Here is a 15,629-nt window from a genome sequence, read left to right on the forward strand (position 1 = left end):
AACAGGATTCTAGGGAACTTGCTGTTTGTTTGCTGCTACCTCTTCCTGCCTCCTATTTATTCAACTGGTATTCACGATACATTCCTCAGTAATGCAATTTCAGCTTCTGGTGAGCCAGCCTGGAACCCTGGTCCTGAGTACTTAGTATTTTCTACACAATAGCAAAGCCATTTCTGAGTTTCAGCTACCTATAGAAGAAAGGTTGAAACCCCACAAATGTCTTTTGCCTCCCCCACCCCCCACCTGCCCGGTCACAAGACACTCCAGCTTCCGAATATTTTAACTGCGACCCCTTAGCATGTTTGTGCAACAGCAGCCAACAAGCAATGTTAAGAATTTTTTTACGGCTCTGACCATCATGTATTTGCTATCTAACATGTACAGGATGAGGGAGGTGGTAAGCTATTTAAAAGGCAACTTTCCAGGTATGTGTTATGTACACTGGAAGGGGGGGACAGAGAAGCACCCCCACCCCCCGTAGGGGGAAGCATCCTTGAATCGAAGCCCAGTGTGGATGGATAAGGGTAGGACATGGAATTCAACGCAAAACCTAACTCGACTGACTGTAGTCACTTACCTGATGGCAGAAATAGCAAGGCAACCGCTAGCTACCGAGGAGGGGGGAGGTATGTTTTTGTCCTCACCATTTCCCTAGGTTTTTAAATTATAGCAATAAAATACAGCATTTTTACATTATTCCAAGTACGAGAGCTGCCCGCTCTTTCTAAAAGCTTGGAGGTCAATCCAATTAATTACCTCAAGCTAATTAATTCCGAGCATCACCTTTTTGCAAGTAATTATCATTTTGCTCTAAAAGGCACTAATTGTTTATATAAAATAATGTCGCTGCACTAAAAAAGTGTAATTAAGGGCTTTATAGAACAAATGACTCCAACTAGAACTTTCTAAGTGCAGGTGAGAATGACTGGCTGGCCTCTGTGAACGCAACTCTTCCGCAAAGAACTTGACAAGCGGGAGTAGAGGCTTCTAGCACTTTCTCAAGGCGTGCCCGTCCCGTGTGCGGAGGCAGGAGAGAGGTTACTCACTACTGGGCGCAGTCAATCAGCTGGTACTCATTGGAGCGCTCATAGCAGGCACGCACTCCTTCGTCCTCCCACAGAGCCTTGGCGTGCTCGTAGAACTCCTGAGACACACGAGAGAGAGCACCGATGAGCTTGTGCCCACGCTGTCACCGCGCCGCCCCCCTAACCCCCACACCGCGGTCCACTGTGTGACCAGCATGGGGTGGGATTCCCAGTTGAGAGCCAAGTTAACGACTTCATGCTCAAAAGGATTTTCACTCAATTTGCGAAACGTAATTAAAAGCCAGAGTAATTAATTCCTGCTGTCTCTTCTTGTGAATTACGGGTCTTGGGTAGTTCTCCTAGGTGTGGTTTTTTTGGGGGGGCAGGGGGGGTGGTGCGGGACATAGTCACCTACCGAATAATTTTGCTTCTTTACACAATTGCTTATATGGGAAAGATATACATTAATCTGCATTAGGAGAATATGCCAAGAAATGATTCAGTGTTGTGAAAACAAGATATTTCATTTGTAAGATGTGCTTGGGATGAAGTTCCCTTCCAGGAAAATTTGAATTTTACCAAAAAAGTAATATGGTTGGGAACCACTGGCAAACGTGGCCCTGTCAGTGCCTGTCCTTTGGGAAGGGTCCTAATGGGAACAATGGAGCAAATAAACTGTGTCGTTTTAAATTGCAGTCGGTTATGATTCACGTGTCATTTGAACACATTTTTCATTCTACGGGGGCAGTCTTCCCTTACAAGGCAAGAGAGGGTTTTTCTTCAGTGTGAATTCAGCCAAGAGAAGGATTAAAAGTAGGTAGGGGACACAAAGTTCAGATGTCGGCACGACTGATAAAAGGTTACTGTTCTGGTGCATTTTCAGTAGGCTGCCATTTTCCCCTCTATTAGAAACACGCATTATGTATATTGTTCTTACTGCTGGAGTTTTCTTCAAACTCGCTATTTAAAAAAAAAATTCACCTAGCCATACTTATTAATACTGCTTCCCTGCTAGCGTAAGTTTGCAGCCAAGCCCATTTAAAATACACAAACACAAATTCCCAGGAAAGCCTGACAAAAGGCAACAATAACTCATTGTTCTAACTGTAGACAAGTCTTTTCCTTCTGGGCCTTATAAACTGGTGCATCTTCCCATCTTGTTTCCCGTCCCCCTCTTATAAACCACTCTTCCCCTACAGAGGGGTCAAAACGTATGTCTGGGTATGGCTCCTTCTGTGTTCCCTAAAAATAGTTCTTTATGGAACAGAGAACCTTTGTAAACAGGGTCCTGCACATCAACCAGGATGGGCAGAAGAAACTCTCCCAAGTTTTAATTTAGGTGAAAGTCCTTTCTTTTCTTTTTTCAAAGGAAAAAAAAAAAAAAGAAAAAGAAAGAAAGAGAAAAGGTTTCATCTGCCCCAAGGCAAGCACTGATTTTAGAGAAAAATAAAAAGAAAAAAAAAACCTTAATAAAGGTCAAATAGTAAACTGTTCAAAAGGAGAATGTCTTCCATTTATAAAACCCAGGGCTCGCACTTCACTTCTGCATTCCTTGGTATCTTTGGATACTTTCATTTAACTGGACAATTAGCATTTGTGTGCCATATTTAACATACAGTTTTGTTTGTCACAAGACGTGTATGAGGGAATAATTAAGGCTGCCACAGCTCACGACGTTTTCCTTTATAAAAACCTACATTCTAATGTCGTGAGAATAAAGTGTGATGCTTACTTGTGGGGGGGGGGGGAGATTTACAAGGGGTGACAGAATTCCACTCACCCATCTTGAGCAAAGCCCTAATGATGATTAGCATTTTGAGCCCTAACGGAATTCACTTTTTTGTAAGAATCAGCATCACAGAAATGTGTTCGGCCCGAACCGTGGCTCTGACACAGGTGTGCGGTCACCAGAGCTCATCACCCTGTGCCGCCCACTGTACAGGGGAGGGGGCAAAGGAATGATTCAAGAGCTTAGCTTACGGGAGGGAAATCAAAGTCGGGCACGTTCATCACGCTCAGAATGTAGTCCACTCTGAACTGGTTCTCAGGGTTGGCCAGCTCCACGGGGGGGACCAGGTTGCTCATGGCGGCCACGATGGTCTGAAAATGATTTAGCAAAGCAGTCAGGGGGACAGCACTATCTGAAAGGGGAGCTAAGAGAAGAACGAGACAAAGGACCCAAACACATACTTCGATGGCCTCTTTCAGGTTGTTTTTGATGTCCTGCACTTTGGTTGCCTTCTCACTACAGTGGGATTAAAAAGAAAAAGAAATCATATTGCATCACATTGGCAAACAGCGTCTCTTTAGTCAAGATATTCCAACTAAAAGCATAGTATTCTGTTCTTGAAAGACCTGCGGATTCAGATCTGTACAGATTGGAGGTTCCTGAATAAAGGTGGTTTCAAATTATAACCTCCCAAACGTGTCCCGAGGACACACCCGATTGGGGCAGATTAGCAAATTGGCATCGAGATAAGAATCAAGGCTACTGTACCAGAAGTCAGACCTGGTTCATGGACTATTTCAGATGTGGTTCCAGTTTTTTTTTTTTGAAGCCCCCATTGCACACAAACACTTCCTAAAAGGCTCCTCCTGGCCCTTATCAACATCCCTGTGTGTGCGTGTGTGTTTGTGTTGGGGGGAAGAGGGTGATGTCAATCACATACTAGGGAGGAGAAGAAGTTTCATGGTTCTTCTTGGGGCTTACTTGGTCACTGGCTTAGTATACAGAGAACCAGTGACTGCAGATGGTGAGATTACAGATTCTGAGGCTTTGAGGCCATTTTTATTAAGTCATCATGTCAGTCAGCTAGCAACGACATTCCTAGGTGATAATATACATTGGTCCCTCAATGTAAATAGGGATAAAATGAGATTCTGCCCCCAGAAGTCTGTATGGTCTGGGACTCGTGTGCTGGGGTGGGGGGTTGGAGGTTAGAGGTTTAGTGGCCTTTTAATTATGACCCGAATGTAAGTCATATAGGACATGGTGATCTTTATTCAGGGTCACTGGGACCATAAGTAAAGGTCACACCCTTTGGCTTCTGGGGTCCCCTGGAGGAATGTTTACACCCAGTTACATCAACTCAAGTGCTGTAGGGGTCTTCCGGCAACTGTCCTTCATTGGAGACACGACCAAAGAACATTCTAGAGTTTGTGTCTTCAGGGGATAAAAAGGACCTCTTGCTTGGGGTATAAATCTTAATACACCCATTGCCTCAACCTTGTGGTGTTGGGTGGGGGGCGTGGAACCAATATTCAGGACATACCTATGGTGTACTGAGCCCCGGGACAAGACAGCACGGTCATGGGGAGGTTAAGGTGCTCCCCCCTCCCAGAGGAAACTGAGGCTGAAAAGCGCGCCACAGAGGCAAGAGAGGGGACGGGGCTCACTTTTCCTTGCTGTGTATAATTTTTAAAGAAAATGTCAAAATTCCTCATTTTTGACGCTTTCGCTCGGTTGATTTCACCAGGAGTCCCGGCATGGAGGTAGAAATTAAACCCGTGGCCCCTCAGGAGCAGAACGCGACAGTGTGTTAGTGTAGGGAAGACGCGGAGGGGGAGTGACAGCAACCGCAGCCTGGCAGGCAGCATGGTTAGGAGTGCGGAGTGGAGAAGAGAGCTCTCGAAGGGGGAGGGGGGCGGCCGTGTGCTCGCCTGCCAACAGCTCTGCCCCCGCCGCCGAAGATCCCGCTTGGGACTTTTTTCAAGGAGCTGTAATAGCTAGCATTAAGTATTTCATTCTTACCAAAATAAAGATCTGCCTATTGATCTGAGGGGTGGGTCCACACTTCCTGATTTCATTTCCCCCGTTTCCCCGGCAGGGTCAGCCCGCTTTCTGTTGAACTGGCTTTGGAGCAACTGCTTTTAACGTCAGACTTTTTAAAAAGCTGGTTTACAGGTGTTCTTATCAGCGGGGGAGGCTGGGGGCAAAAGACCGTACCAGGAACCCCCTCACGGCCACTTACAAGTGCTGGGAGTCAGGAGAATTTGAGGAACAGGCAGGACAGCAAGAGAGGTCCTGCAAACCAGGAGCGTGGCGTCCACGCCCCGATGGCAAGGGTGCCCTTGGCCCCCAGACTCCTGCTTACTGCCGCCACCCTCCATGGAAAGGGATGGGAGCCCTGAGCCCTGTGGGACCTTTCTGCTCGTGTGTGTGCACCACTGAAGCTCATTTCTGAAATCAGGAACCAAGTCCAGACTTGGCGCTAGAGTCTGAGTCAGTTACGTAGACGTCAGAAATGTCGAAAGGATGCGTGTTTGCCCCTAATGTTCGCACCCAGGCCCAGGTTTACCTAGAACCCCACAGGACAAATCCCATTCATTAAAAACAGGCTCCATTTCCATGGTAATGAGAGCCATTACGTCACCCCAGCTTTCAAGGTCCCACAGTAGTTAAAATTAGAGATGTCCGGGTATTAACTACCCAGATGTACATGGAGCAAGAGGAAAGTACTTCCAGAAAGGAGGTTCTTTCATTCAGTTTGATATTTTGGTCTAAGTAGTAGTATGATAATTGGAAAACTTCCAGTCTTAAATACGGATATTTTGAGAACGTGTTCAGTATTCATCTACGTATGTGAATAGGTGTGGGAGTAGATCAAGTATAAAACAGCTAAAAGAGAAATCTAAAATCTAATTCGGGTGTGTAATACTAAAACATAAAATTCTTCCATTGAAGCAATTACTATGTAGATGGAGACATTATACTGGGGCTGGCAGGTTTATCATCATTTTTACTATCGCTTAATGAATTTAACGTTGATTGTGAAATTCAGAGAAAATTCCTCAGATGTCTCTAAACTACTTAACAAAGCCAAGTTATGTATCAACCGCTACAATTTTGATCTGACGGACTAAAACACTGGGTGGGGCTGGAAATGCTTTTGGGACGTGGCCCCCTCCCTCCCCCAGTATGTCCATGAAGCCTATCGCCTGGGGTTTTATTTTAAAAGTCCCTTCCCTCCCCCCCTTCAGCTAACCCAAGTGGTGGGGAAAGGCTATGCTATATTAAGTTTCTTTTGGTCCTATACACCTTTCTCTTTGTGCATTTGTGGGAAAGGGACAGACAAAAGAAGAAAGACAGAAGACAGACGCAGGATACAGGGATTGCTGAAACATGCAGAGAATTTTTATTTATCACGTATGTTAATACTTATATTTACTTGCAGAACAGAGTCACAGATAGAAGTGCAGGCAGGTGTTAGTAGGGTTCAGGGGTCTAGCACAGCATCTAGTACAGAGTCGGGGGGTCAATACGGGCTTGTCATAGTTCTCAGATGCCAACTTTTGGTACAGTAAACTGTCAATTAGTCACTTTTATGTAGATGCCTTTTTTTGATTGCTGTTACACTACATTTTTGCCAATTAAGGATTTCATTCCATTTTTTTTTTTTTGTGGTTTTGTGGGTTTTTGTGCTTTTTTTTTGGTTTTTTTGTTTTGTTTTGTTTTCAGTTATCTTTAGAGGTTAGGTGGTAGGGCCCCCTCCCCCTCCCCCCCACAACAGAATAGTATTCTTATTAGAGGTTCCTAAGACCAGGCAATTCCAGCATGCAAAGTGGGATAGCATAGCCGGGAAGAGGAGAAACTGTAGCCACCATCTAGGGATAATACATTCTAAAAGAAACAGATGAACAGACATGTGTAAGTCACTTTGTCCACCCCGGTATCCTTTGCCCCGCCCCACCCCCGGCCACAGAAGCTATTTCTTTGAGATGCCCTAGGCTGGGTCAGTCGGCTCTGCGTGTTCTCATGAGAAATAGCTGAGCTGCGATGGCTACCTGGCATGCGTGTGCATGTCGGCGTGTGATGGGCAGCGGGGATGCAGGAAGTGAAGAAAAACAAAACTGATAATGAATGGGGAAAAAAAAAATAAAAAGCGGATGCCATCGTGAATTACCTATCCACTGGCTAACGCAAAGTGCCTCTGGTTAACATACATTTGAGAAGTTTTAAAAGATCAGAGGCTTTTCGGGACCATTCTTAACAATGACCTCCTCAAGGTGCCGAGGTGTTTTTTTTTTCCCCCCCTCCCCAAATTATAGACGGTGCAGCACCATGTATCTTAATAGAGGAAAAAGATTTTTTTTTCCCTCTCCGAAAAGTCTGAAATTTTAACATCACACCAAGCAGCGGGTGGATGGAATTTAGTCTAGTTTTAAAAAACGAGTAGCCAATTCAAATGGAGAGCTGGGGGGTGGGGTGGGTGGAGAAACAGAAACCATATGGAAAAACATCAATACTCGAAATCTTAAACTGATCGTCTAAAGCTGAAATCTGTTAACTTTCCCCCACCTGGATTTAATTACATTTAAAGGATGGCCAGAAAAAAAAAAAAATTATGTTTTGCAGTGCACTTGCTCCGAAATGTGAAGAGATTATGTGTCATGTGCAAACATGTATACCAAGATGGCTGATGGCCCTGAGATGAGTTTTGTTTTCTCCCCGGGGCTCTGCCCTCAGTTTCCCAGGATGATCTTCATGTTTGTTTGTTTGTTACAAAGTTGTTGTGGTTTTGAATGTGCCTACCCATCGCTGTTGCTCCTGGCAGCCTGCGGGTCCTCTTCGCCGCCCCTTTTAAAGAGAGATTGAAAGCTCACCTAATCTGCAAGGCACCGCAATTTCCCAAAAACCCCACACAGCCTCTCTACATTCCTAAACAAACGGTCACCATCCTCCCGTTAATTCTTAGCCGCCTTTCTGGCTAAGTTGCAATGTCCACTGAGACTGCAGGCCGTGGAGGAAAGAACACCACACCTCTGCCGCAGGATTAGCCGAGCCCTCTGGAGACTCTCCGGTAGGGTATACAGAAGGGACGGATAATTATTTTCTTGTGCTTTCACTAAATGTACATGCATTAGGGAGATAAAGCAGTGATTTATCTCACAATTCTTTGGAGAGCAGAGCCGCGCATAAGGCTCCTGGATTCTCCCAGATCTCAATCTTTTACCATGTTGTATCTGAACACACAAAGGCAGAGATACGGGTGATTTTTGCCCATGATTTCCTGGTGCAGTATTAATTTCCTCCCTTCTTGAGGTCAGGGAAACTACCTATGAAATGTTTTTATTTATATAGACTCGTTCCTGATAACTGTCATCAATTAAAACTATGTCTGAACTGTGAGACAGCAAAAAAAAAAAAAAAAAGAAAAAAAGAAAAAAAAATTAAAAGAACAAAACTCACTACACCTCCAAAAACCAAACAAAACCCAACAAAACAAAACAAAACCCAATCTTCATAAATGGTAGGAATTTCTCCTTGAAGGTAGGAAGGGCAGGACGGCTAAGCGTTCTACAGAGTTTTTTAATTGATTAGCTTATTAGCTCAACCAGTGTTAATGGCACTCCTTCCCCCCGCCCCCCCACCCCTGCCCTGGCACTAAATGTAAGGAAGAGTTAGCTTTGAGTTAGGAAAATCCGCACTTGACCTCTGTATTTCTGAAGGTCAGATTAATAGTACACCTTACTCTCAAAATGTAACCAGCACGGCAGTCTGCGGATAGTTAAGGCAAATCTCATAGCTTAGCCCAGCCCTAACAAAGCGCACATTTACGGGAGCGAGGAGGAGAAGGCCCCTGCACCACGCAGAACACCCTTTAGTGGATGGATGTCACCATTTCATAGGGAATTCCTAGTGAAGAAGGAAACCGCTTTTGTTGCAATACCGCAGTGAGGAAAAAGAAAAAAGGAGGCTCAGTTGAAGGAGATAAAAATAAGGTTTCTAGACTCACACGAAGAATTCCCCTGTATGTCACTTCCACGGGCTAAATTTAACGTCCTCAGAGATTACCTATGGCTTCCTCTACAAGGCAGGCAAACTGGGAATGTCGCTTCCTCTTTTTAAAAAGAAAATAGAAAAGAGAAGTTCTGGTTTAAATGCCTCATGTGCATTACAGACTGGCTCGCTAAGGGAGGAGAATCCTTGCTCTAAAAATTAAAAAACCGTAGGGCAGTCTGTAGAGTAATAAAACCTTAAGTAAATTATTGCAAGGATGTCCTATCTTCTCCTGGACTCGAGCTAAGGTAAACAGTGGCTGCTGCATCCTTTTAAAAATGCTAGCCATGTCCAGTTTTAATCAAAATATTTATCTAGAGGGTACATGGTCAAATCATTTTTGCTTAACTCGCCTCATGCAGAAGCACTCCCCGGCAAGATGCAAGGGAAATAATTATGCAAGGTTTTTCTTTAAATTACAAATTCACATAGCTAAAAAGTCGGTTTCTGGCTTTTTGTTTATCAACCGATGGCAATCTCTGGTAAGAGGGCTTTATTGAAGGCTGTCAGGAATTAAGAGCTGCGAGCGAGCTCTTCAATTAACCGCCTGTATATCCATATTGATAACGAGCCATTCATAAAACTGGTATAACAGCCCATCCTTCTGAATTCGAGGTTCAAGGATAAAGAGCATCCTAAACTAAACCGTCCATTTGTATGTGTGACATCATCCTTAGCCCCGATTATGTGACCTAAGAAATTCTAGAATGTTCCATAAAGAGCTGCCTTCAGGCGCAGTCCTTGTACCTCTGAAAGGTGAGAAAATTCATCTTTGTTTGCCTGGTGCTTGGTGCACAGTAGGTGTCAGTAACTGCCTCTTTATTGGTTTGTTCTGGGGGCTTTTGGCGCATAACTGAATTAAACTATGCGACCTTGACTCAATGTCCCCTCCCCCCCCCCCCCCCCCCCCCATGAAACCAAACTGAGACAAGTTTTCAACTGAATCCAGGTTTAAGAAAGGGAATGGGATTGCTAACCAGCTAGTAATTGTAAACTAGTGTCTTCAGGTGTTTGTAAGGTTAATCGCTGTCATCCAGTGAGAACAGAGGCTGGCAGATTTAGCTCCTTCTGTTTCACACGGGAAGGGCCCATCTGGGGTCCGGGCAGAAAAAGCAAATTCTGAGTGTATTGAATGCTCCCCTCTGCATGTTTTTCATGGCAAGCATGACCCCCCCCTCCCCATTTCTTACATCCCTAGTACACGCACTCTCTTTTCATCTTTATTCTCACTGTGGTATTGTCACATTGTCCTGTACCAAATGCCTCGAAGGACTTTTCAAAGGCAAAAATGCCCCTTGACCCAGCCGGAAGTACCTAACTCCCAGTCTCCATCTTCTTTCTTTAGGCAAGACTACTGATTTTTAGAAAGGGAAACAATGATTTGCCCATAATGTTAATTTCCGGGGGGGGGGGGGAGGGGGGGGGCGGGGCAGGGGGAGGACGGTGAGGGAATGAGGAATTATTAACAAGGGCTGTCTCCTTCAACTTTGTTTTCACGTGAGAATATTACTGAAACAATGTCCTCCCTAATAGTTTAATACATCCCGCAATGGCGCATTGCGCTGAAATCTGCTGGGGGGGGGGGCGCTTCTCTGCAGTGGTCAGGTTGCCTGAAAAGGGGGGTGGTCACAGCAGGTGTCAGCTATGTCAGAGACCCACTGCACCAAAATTTGGGCAGGTCTGCAGCAGACCTGTCATGGGGCCAGCCAGGTGCTCTCTCCCTGGTGGTGGTGGGGGGGGGGGATAGTTTTACAACAACACTGGTGCTTTATTATTACTTTGATTATTTATTGCTGCACCAAAGAGTCTAAGGGGGGGGGGGGGGAATCTCCAAAGAGCTCTTCCCTGGATTTTCTCCTATGTAGGCTGAAAAAATTAAGTGAAAATTGGCTGCCCAGCCCCCAAAATCTACCTAAACTTCCTAAAGGTTAGTATAAAACGTGTTAATCTTATTGTGCCCCAGCACAGAGTTGACACTTACTCTCCATTAAACCCATTAACATGCAGAATCCTCATTTGCTTCACAATGGTGCTTTTACCAGATTCTCCAGCACCTAGAAAATGAAAGTAAGTCTCAGGTTATGAGGGAGGCATTTTACACACTTTGGGCAGGGAAGAGGGCTGCCGTGTTTTCCACAGAAGCAGCACGCAAAAAAACAAACAACACAACAACAACAACAACAGGAAACACAAAAACACCAAACAAAACAACAGACTTGCAATCTTCCTTGGCATTTCGACGCAGAGAAAACGAAATAACATGTCCAACTCTGTGTCTACCTGCAGTGTTTTCACCATCACAGTAACAAGAATTAAAGGGCTTGCTGTTTTCAGGGTTTTGTTTTCTTTTGGTTGTTTTCAAATTTGTGGGGTGGGAAAGCAAGGGGGGGGGGCAAAGACAGGATGACGCAATTTTGTCATTTGAGGGGGTGGGGGGAGAAACTTGGAAGTCAAAACTGAAACTGAATAGCATTCACTGGTGAAACATACACATACATGTAGATAGCCACAGAATTCCCGGTTTGTCAGAGGTTTCATGGTTAAAACACCCAGGATTCACAAACAATGCCCAGACACCGCTGTCTTCAGCTCACGGACTGACGCAGCATTTCCCTCCCGCAAATTTTCACAATTCAGCTTCTTTAATGGACAGCTTTTCTCCCCTCAGGCTACTCAAAAATCAACCCCAACCCGCAATTTTCCATTTATCCTCCTTTTCCGCAAAGGGTATCTTCCTAAAGATAAATTCTCTTTGGATACAACCACCATGTTGCGGGGGGTGGGGGGGGGGGTGGAAAATGGAAGACCATCCAGTTTATGTCATCTTCTCGAAAAATACATTTTGGTATCAAATATAGTGCTTGAAAACGACCACATTCGCATGCAGCAACAACTATGAAAAGTACTGTTAAAAGGACATGACTTTAATCATGAGGGAGCCACTGGATTTTCAGATTCCTCGAGCCCTTCTCAACTAAACAGTAAAAAGGAGCACATGCCTCCATTTTAAATCACCTTTCATTTGTAAACATATATTTTATGGAAAAAGCACAGTTCCACCCAGCAAGAAGGAGGATTGCTATTTTTTTCATTCTTTTTTTTTTTTTGCAAACGTATACTCTCTTGAACAAGTACTGTGTATGTGAAAAATTTTTTGCCCTCCTCCCACACAAATCTGTTTGGTTTTTTTTTTTTTTTTTACCCCCCCCCCTTTTTCAGTTTTAATTTTATTAATTGTTTTTGTTTTACTGCCCAGAGGGCAAAGCATTCCTCCTTCTCTTGCTTTTTCACAAGGCTGTAATCAATATCTGTAAAAGTTAAAATTAGTTTCCACAGAAACATTGATTTCAAAGCAAACACTCTATCTTAATGAGCCCAAGTCTAATAAATTAAAATATTAAAGGCACTATTAAGAGATTCCGTGCAGAGAATACAAGGCATTAATCAGAACCTCCAAATTCTTCTGTCAGAAGTGTTAAAATGTGCACCACCTCTTACAGGCACAGATTTGTGCCTCAGTTTCCACATTTATGTCATTAAGATGCATTTTGGGCATCCCATGAGGTTTCCTCTTGCGGGGGGGGGGGGGCTTACTAGTTTGGTTGCAGACCCCCCCCTGCCAGAGGCTATCAATCAATCATGGTAATATGAAGCCATATAGACTAAGACACCTGGGGAAAATGAGCCCACAGGGACCTAAAAGGTGTATTCAGAGTAACAGTCTCAAATTAAGTGGAGACTGTGTTCACAGAGCAAAGGTGTTAGAAATTTAAGGCACTGTTAAGTGTCACACTTGTTTCTAATTAGTATTCAGGTAACAAGATGGCATTCCCAGGAAAAGATTCTAGACTTTTCCAAGCCGATACTTTGAAATCAAGTTATATGCATATTAATATTCACATAGCATAATTCTACCTTCAGAAGCTGTAGGCAAGACTTCAACATATGTATCATTTCATTATTGAAATTGCAAATGCATAGAACACCAGACTTGTTTCCACTTAATTAATAATTTTCTGCTTTATATAAATCTGGACCCAGGAGAACAAAGAGGTGACCCATCCAGAAACACCAGACCAACCACCACCACAAAGGAAAAAATCGGCCTTTTACGTTTTTATTCTTTATAGTCCAACTGTTTTTGAAGTGCGACCATCAACTAGGGTTTAACCTGGCAAATTCACAAATTAACTCAGATAGCCAAATTACTAAGGAAGTGGAAAACTTCCATGCTAATTAATGTTTGTGTCATTCTTGTGGTCATTTCAACAATTTCTTTTGTGCTTATGTTTCACTTTGCCTCCCCCCACCCCCATCAGCACCTTTAAGAAAAAAGGAGAGGCCATGTCCTTATAGTTAACAACCCCCACCTCCCCGCCTTTTTTTTTTTTTTTTTTTTTTTTTGGCCAAAGAGGAAAAACCGCAATCAAGAGAAAACCCAAAACCAAACAACCAAATGTCACTTGACAAACAACTAATTAACGTCTGTCCATCTCCTTCCACCTGGAAAAAAAGTCTCCTTAAAGCGCTCTCAATGCCCCCTCCCACCTTGAGAAGGACAAAAAACCAAAACAAACACAAAAAAACAAACAAAAAAAACCCCACGCCATTTCCAGACCAAGAAGCCATTTACAGACAAATGTCATTTTCCAGTTCTGATTTATGAGTGTCTTTTTTTTTTTTTTCACAAAGCACTCTCAATGTAGCCAACCAACAGGAAAATGTGTGTGTGCGCGTGTGTTAATGGTGTGTGTGTGTGTGTGTGTGTGTGTGTGTGTCTCGTGGGGGGGCGGGAGGGGGCTGTGCTACAATTAATTCTCTTTGCTTTTCAAAAAGCCTGCATGTCTGGAAGGGGAAAAAAAGGTCATACTGTAAAAATGACGTGTCATTTGGTTTCACTGGGCACTTAGCGTACTAACTCCTTTTTTTTTTTTTTTTTTTTTTTTTTTGGTCTCATTTTATTTGATTCTCCTTCTCTTCCTTCCACGGCCGGCCCCGGCCCGGGACACGTCTGCTCCGCGCACACAGTGTGTCCTGCCCGAAACGCACCGAGTCGCGCCCAGCGGCCGCCGCGCTCCCTCCTCCCCGCCCCCCCCCCCCACTCCGGCGCCACGATTCGCCCGCGCCCCCTCCCCCTCACTGCACCACCTTTACCACTCCGATCCCTTCCGAGGGGCTGATGTCACCCGCCCCCCCCCCCCCCACTCTCCTCGGCCACTTCCCTCGCCACAGCCTCCCCTCGGCGAGGTCCCCTCCGCCACCGCGGCGGCCCCCCCCCCCCCACGTCACCCCCTCCTCTCTGGCCCCTCTTTTCTTCTCCCTCTCCCAACAAATCACACACCCCACGGAGGCGGGTCCCCCTCCCTCTGCCCGCCACCCCATTTCCTGTCCCCGAAACCCTCTTTTTGTCGCAGTCTCCCGAGCCCTGTGGGGCTCCCCCTCCCCCTCCCCAACATGCACCCAAACCCCCGGCGTCGTGTAGGCCTCGCGGAAAACAGAGAGAGGAAAAAGAGCAAGGGGGAGGGCGAGAGAGAGAAACAGAGACGGAGAACGGGCGGGCCAGGGGAGGGGGCCCCGCGCCCGCGCCGCCGCGGCCCCCCGCCCCGTTTTGAGCCCCCCCGCCCCCCCCGCCAGGCCGAATCTGCGCCCCGGGGTCCCCCTTCCGGCCTCGCCCCCCAGAGACAGAGCCCGCGAGCGGGCGGCGGGCTCGGGAGCGCGCGCCCGGGGCGGGGGGCGGGCTCGGCGCGCGCGGCCTGCGGGGCGCCCCGAGGGGCCCCCGGGCCGGGCCGGGGCCGGCGCCCCCCGCCCCGCCCTTACCCAGCAGCAGCAGGCGGTGCGTGGCCCGGTAGACCTGCTTGTCCTTCTGCAGCTGTTTCTCGATCTTTTTGTTGGCCTCGCGCTGCGCCTTCTCCTCGTTGCGCTGGTCCTCGGTCTTACTGTTTCCGAGGCAGCCCATGGCGGCGGCGGCGGCGGGGCGCGGGGCGCGGCCGGGCTGCTGCGGCGGCGGCGGCGGCGGCGGCGGGGCCGGGCGCGGGCGGCCTCACGCGGGGCCGGGAGGGCCGGGGCAGCGCCGGGCGGGCGGGCCGGGCGCGGGCTCGGCTCCTCGGGGAGGAGCGCGCGGGGCGGACTACGGGGCGCGGGCCGCGGAGCGCGCGGGGAGGGTGGTGGCGGTCGGACCGAGGGGAGCGCGTCGCTCCCCGCCCCTCGAGCCGAGGCCGAGGGGGCTGATGGCCGCCGCCGGGCCGAGGCGGACCAGAGCAGGAGCTGCGGGAGCTGCTGCCGCCGCTGCCGCCGCCGCCGCTCTTATTGCCTCGGCCCGGGCCCGCCGCCGCCCCGACCCAAAGCTTTGCAGCGGGCGGGGGGAGGCGGGGGGAGGAGGAGGAGGCGGCGGCGGCGAGGGGGGTGGAAGGAGGAGGAGGAGGAGGAGGAGGAGGAGGGATGAGGAGCAGCCGCGGCAGCGGCCGCGGCGGCGGGGAGGGCGGGAGCTGGCGGAGGGAGGCGTCCCCCCCCCCACTCCCCGGGTGCCCGGGAAGGGGGGTCCCTCCGCCCGCGCCCGGGACGGGACGGGCCGGGGAGCCGCCCCCCCTGCCCCCCTCCCTGGCTCGGGCCCCCGGGAGGGCCCGGCCACGGGAAAGGGGGGGGGAGAGGGGGCGGCCCCGAGCCAGTGACGACCCCTCGCACGACGCCAACGCTCCACCCCCCGGGCCGCGTAGCCCTTGCGGCCCCCAAGGCCGAGCCCCCCCCCCCCTCCTCCCGCGGGCGCCGCCGAGGGGCCGGGGTGGGCGGAAGGGGAGGGAGCGCCAGCCCGAGCCCGGACTTCGGAA

At 47.9% G+C, this 15,629-nt stretch overlaps 2 protein-coding genes across 10 annotated transcripts in view; both read right to left on the reverse strand.

Annotated features, from left to right (window-relative positions):
- LOC123579932 (guanine nucleotide-binding protein G(s) subunit alpha) overlaps window positions 1-15,629 on the reverse strand; it is a 55,042-nt gene that overhangs the window by 4,066 nt on the left and 35,347 nt on the right. Inside the window, exons 1-6 of one of the 9 annotated variants that reach the window (XM_045444098.1) lie at window positions 14,623-15,149; window positions 10,787-10,859; window positions 7,558-7,602; window positions 3,216-3,270; window positions 3,006-3,125; window positions 1,047-1,144 (exon numbers count right to left, since the gene is read on the reverse strand). In XM_045444098.1, the coding sequence (XP_045300054.1) occupies window positions 1,047-1,144; window positions 3,006-3,125; window positions 3,216-3,270; window positions 7,558-7,602; window positions 10,787-10,859; window positions 14,623-14,761 (530 nt within the window). In that variant the 5' untranslated portion in view covers window positions 14,762-15,149. Of the gene's footprint in view, window positions 1-1,046; window positions 1,145-3,005; window positions 3,126-3,215; window positions 3,274-7,553; window positions 7,603-10,786; window positions 10,860-14,622; window positions 15,150-15,629 lie in introns of those variants that run through there. The other 8 variants (XM_045444097.1, XM_045444093.1, XM_045444092.1 and 5 more) reach the window with 8 other exon arrangements.
- LOC123579933 (neuroendocrine secretory protein 55) overlaps window positions 10,789-15,629 on the reverse strand; it is a 53,810-nt gene continuing 48,969 nt past the window's right edge. The window contains exon 2 of the mRNA XM_045444102.1: window positions 10,789-10,859. The gene's annotated coding sequence lies outside the window, so the exon portion shown is untranslated. The remainder of the gene's footprint in view (window positions 10,860-15,629) is intronic.

This window comes from Leopardus geoffroyi, chromosome A3 (assembly GCF_018350155.1).
Source record: "Leopardus geoffroyi isolate Oge1 chromosome A3, O.geoffroyi_Oge1_pat1.0, whole genome shotgun sequence".
Taxonomy (NCBI): domain Eukaryota; kingdom Metazoa; phylum Chordata; class Mammalia; order Carnivora; family Felidae; genus Leopardus; species Leopardus geoffroyi.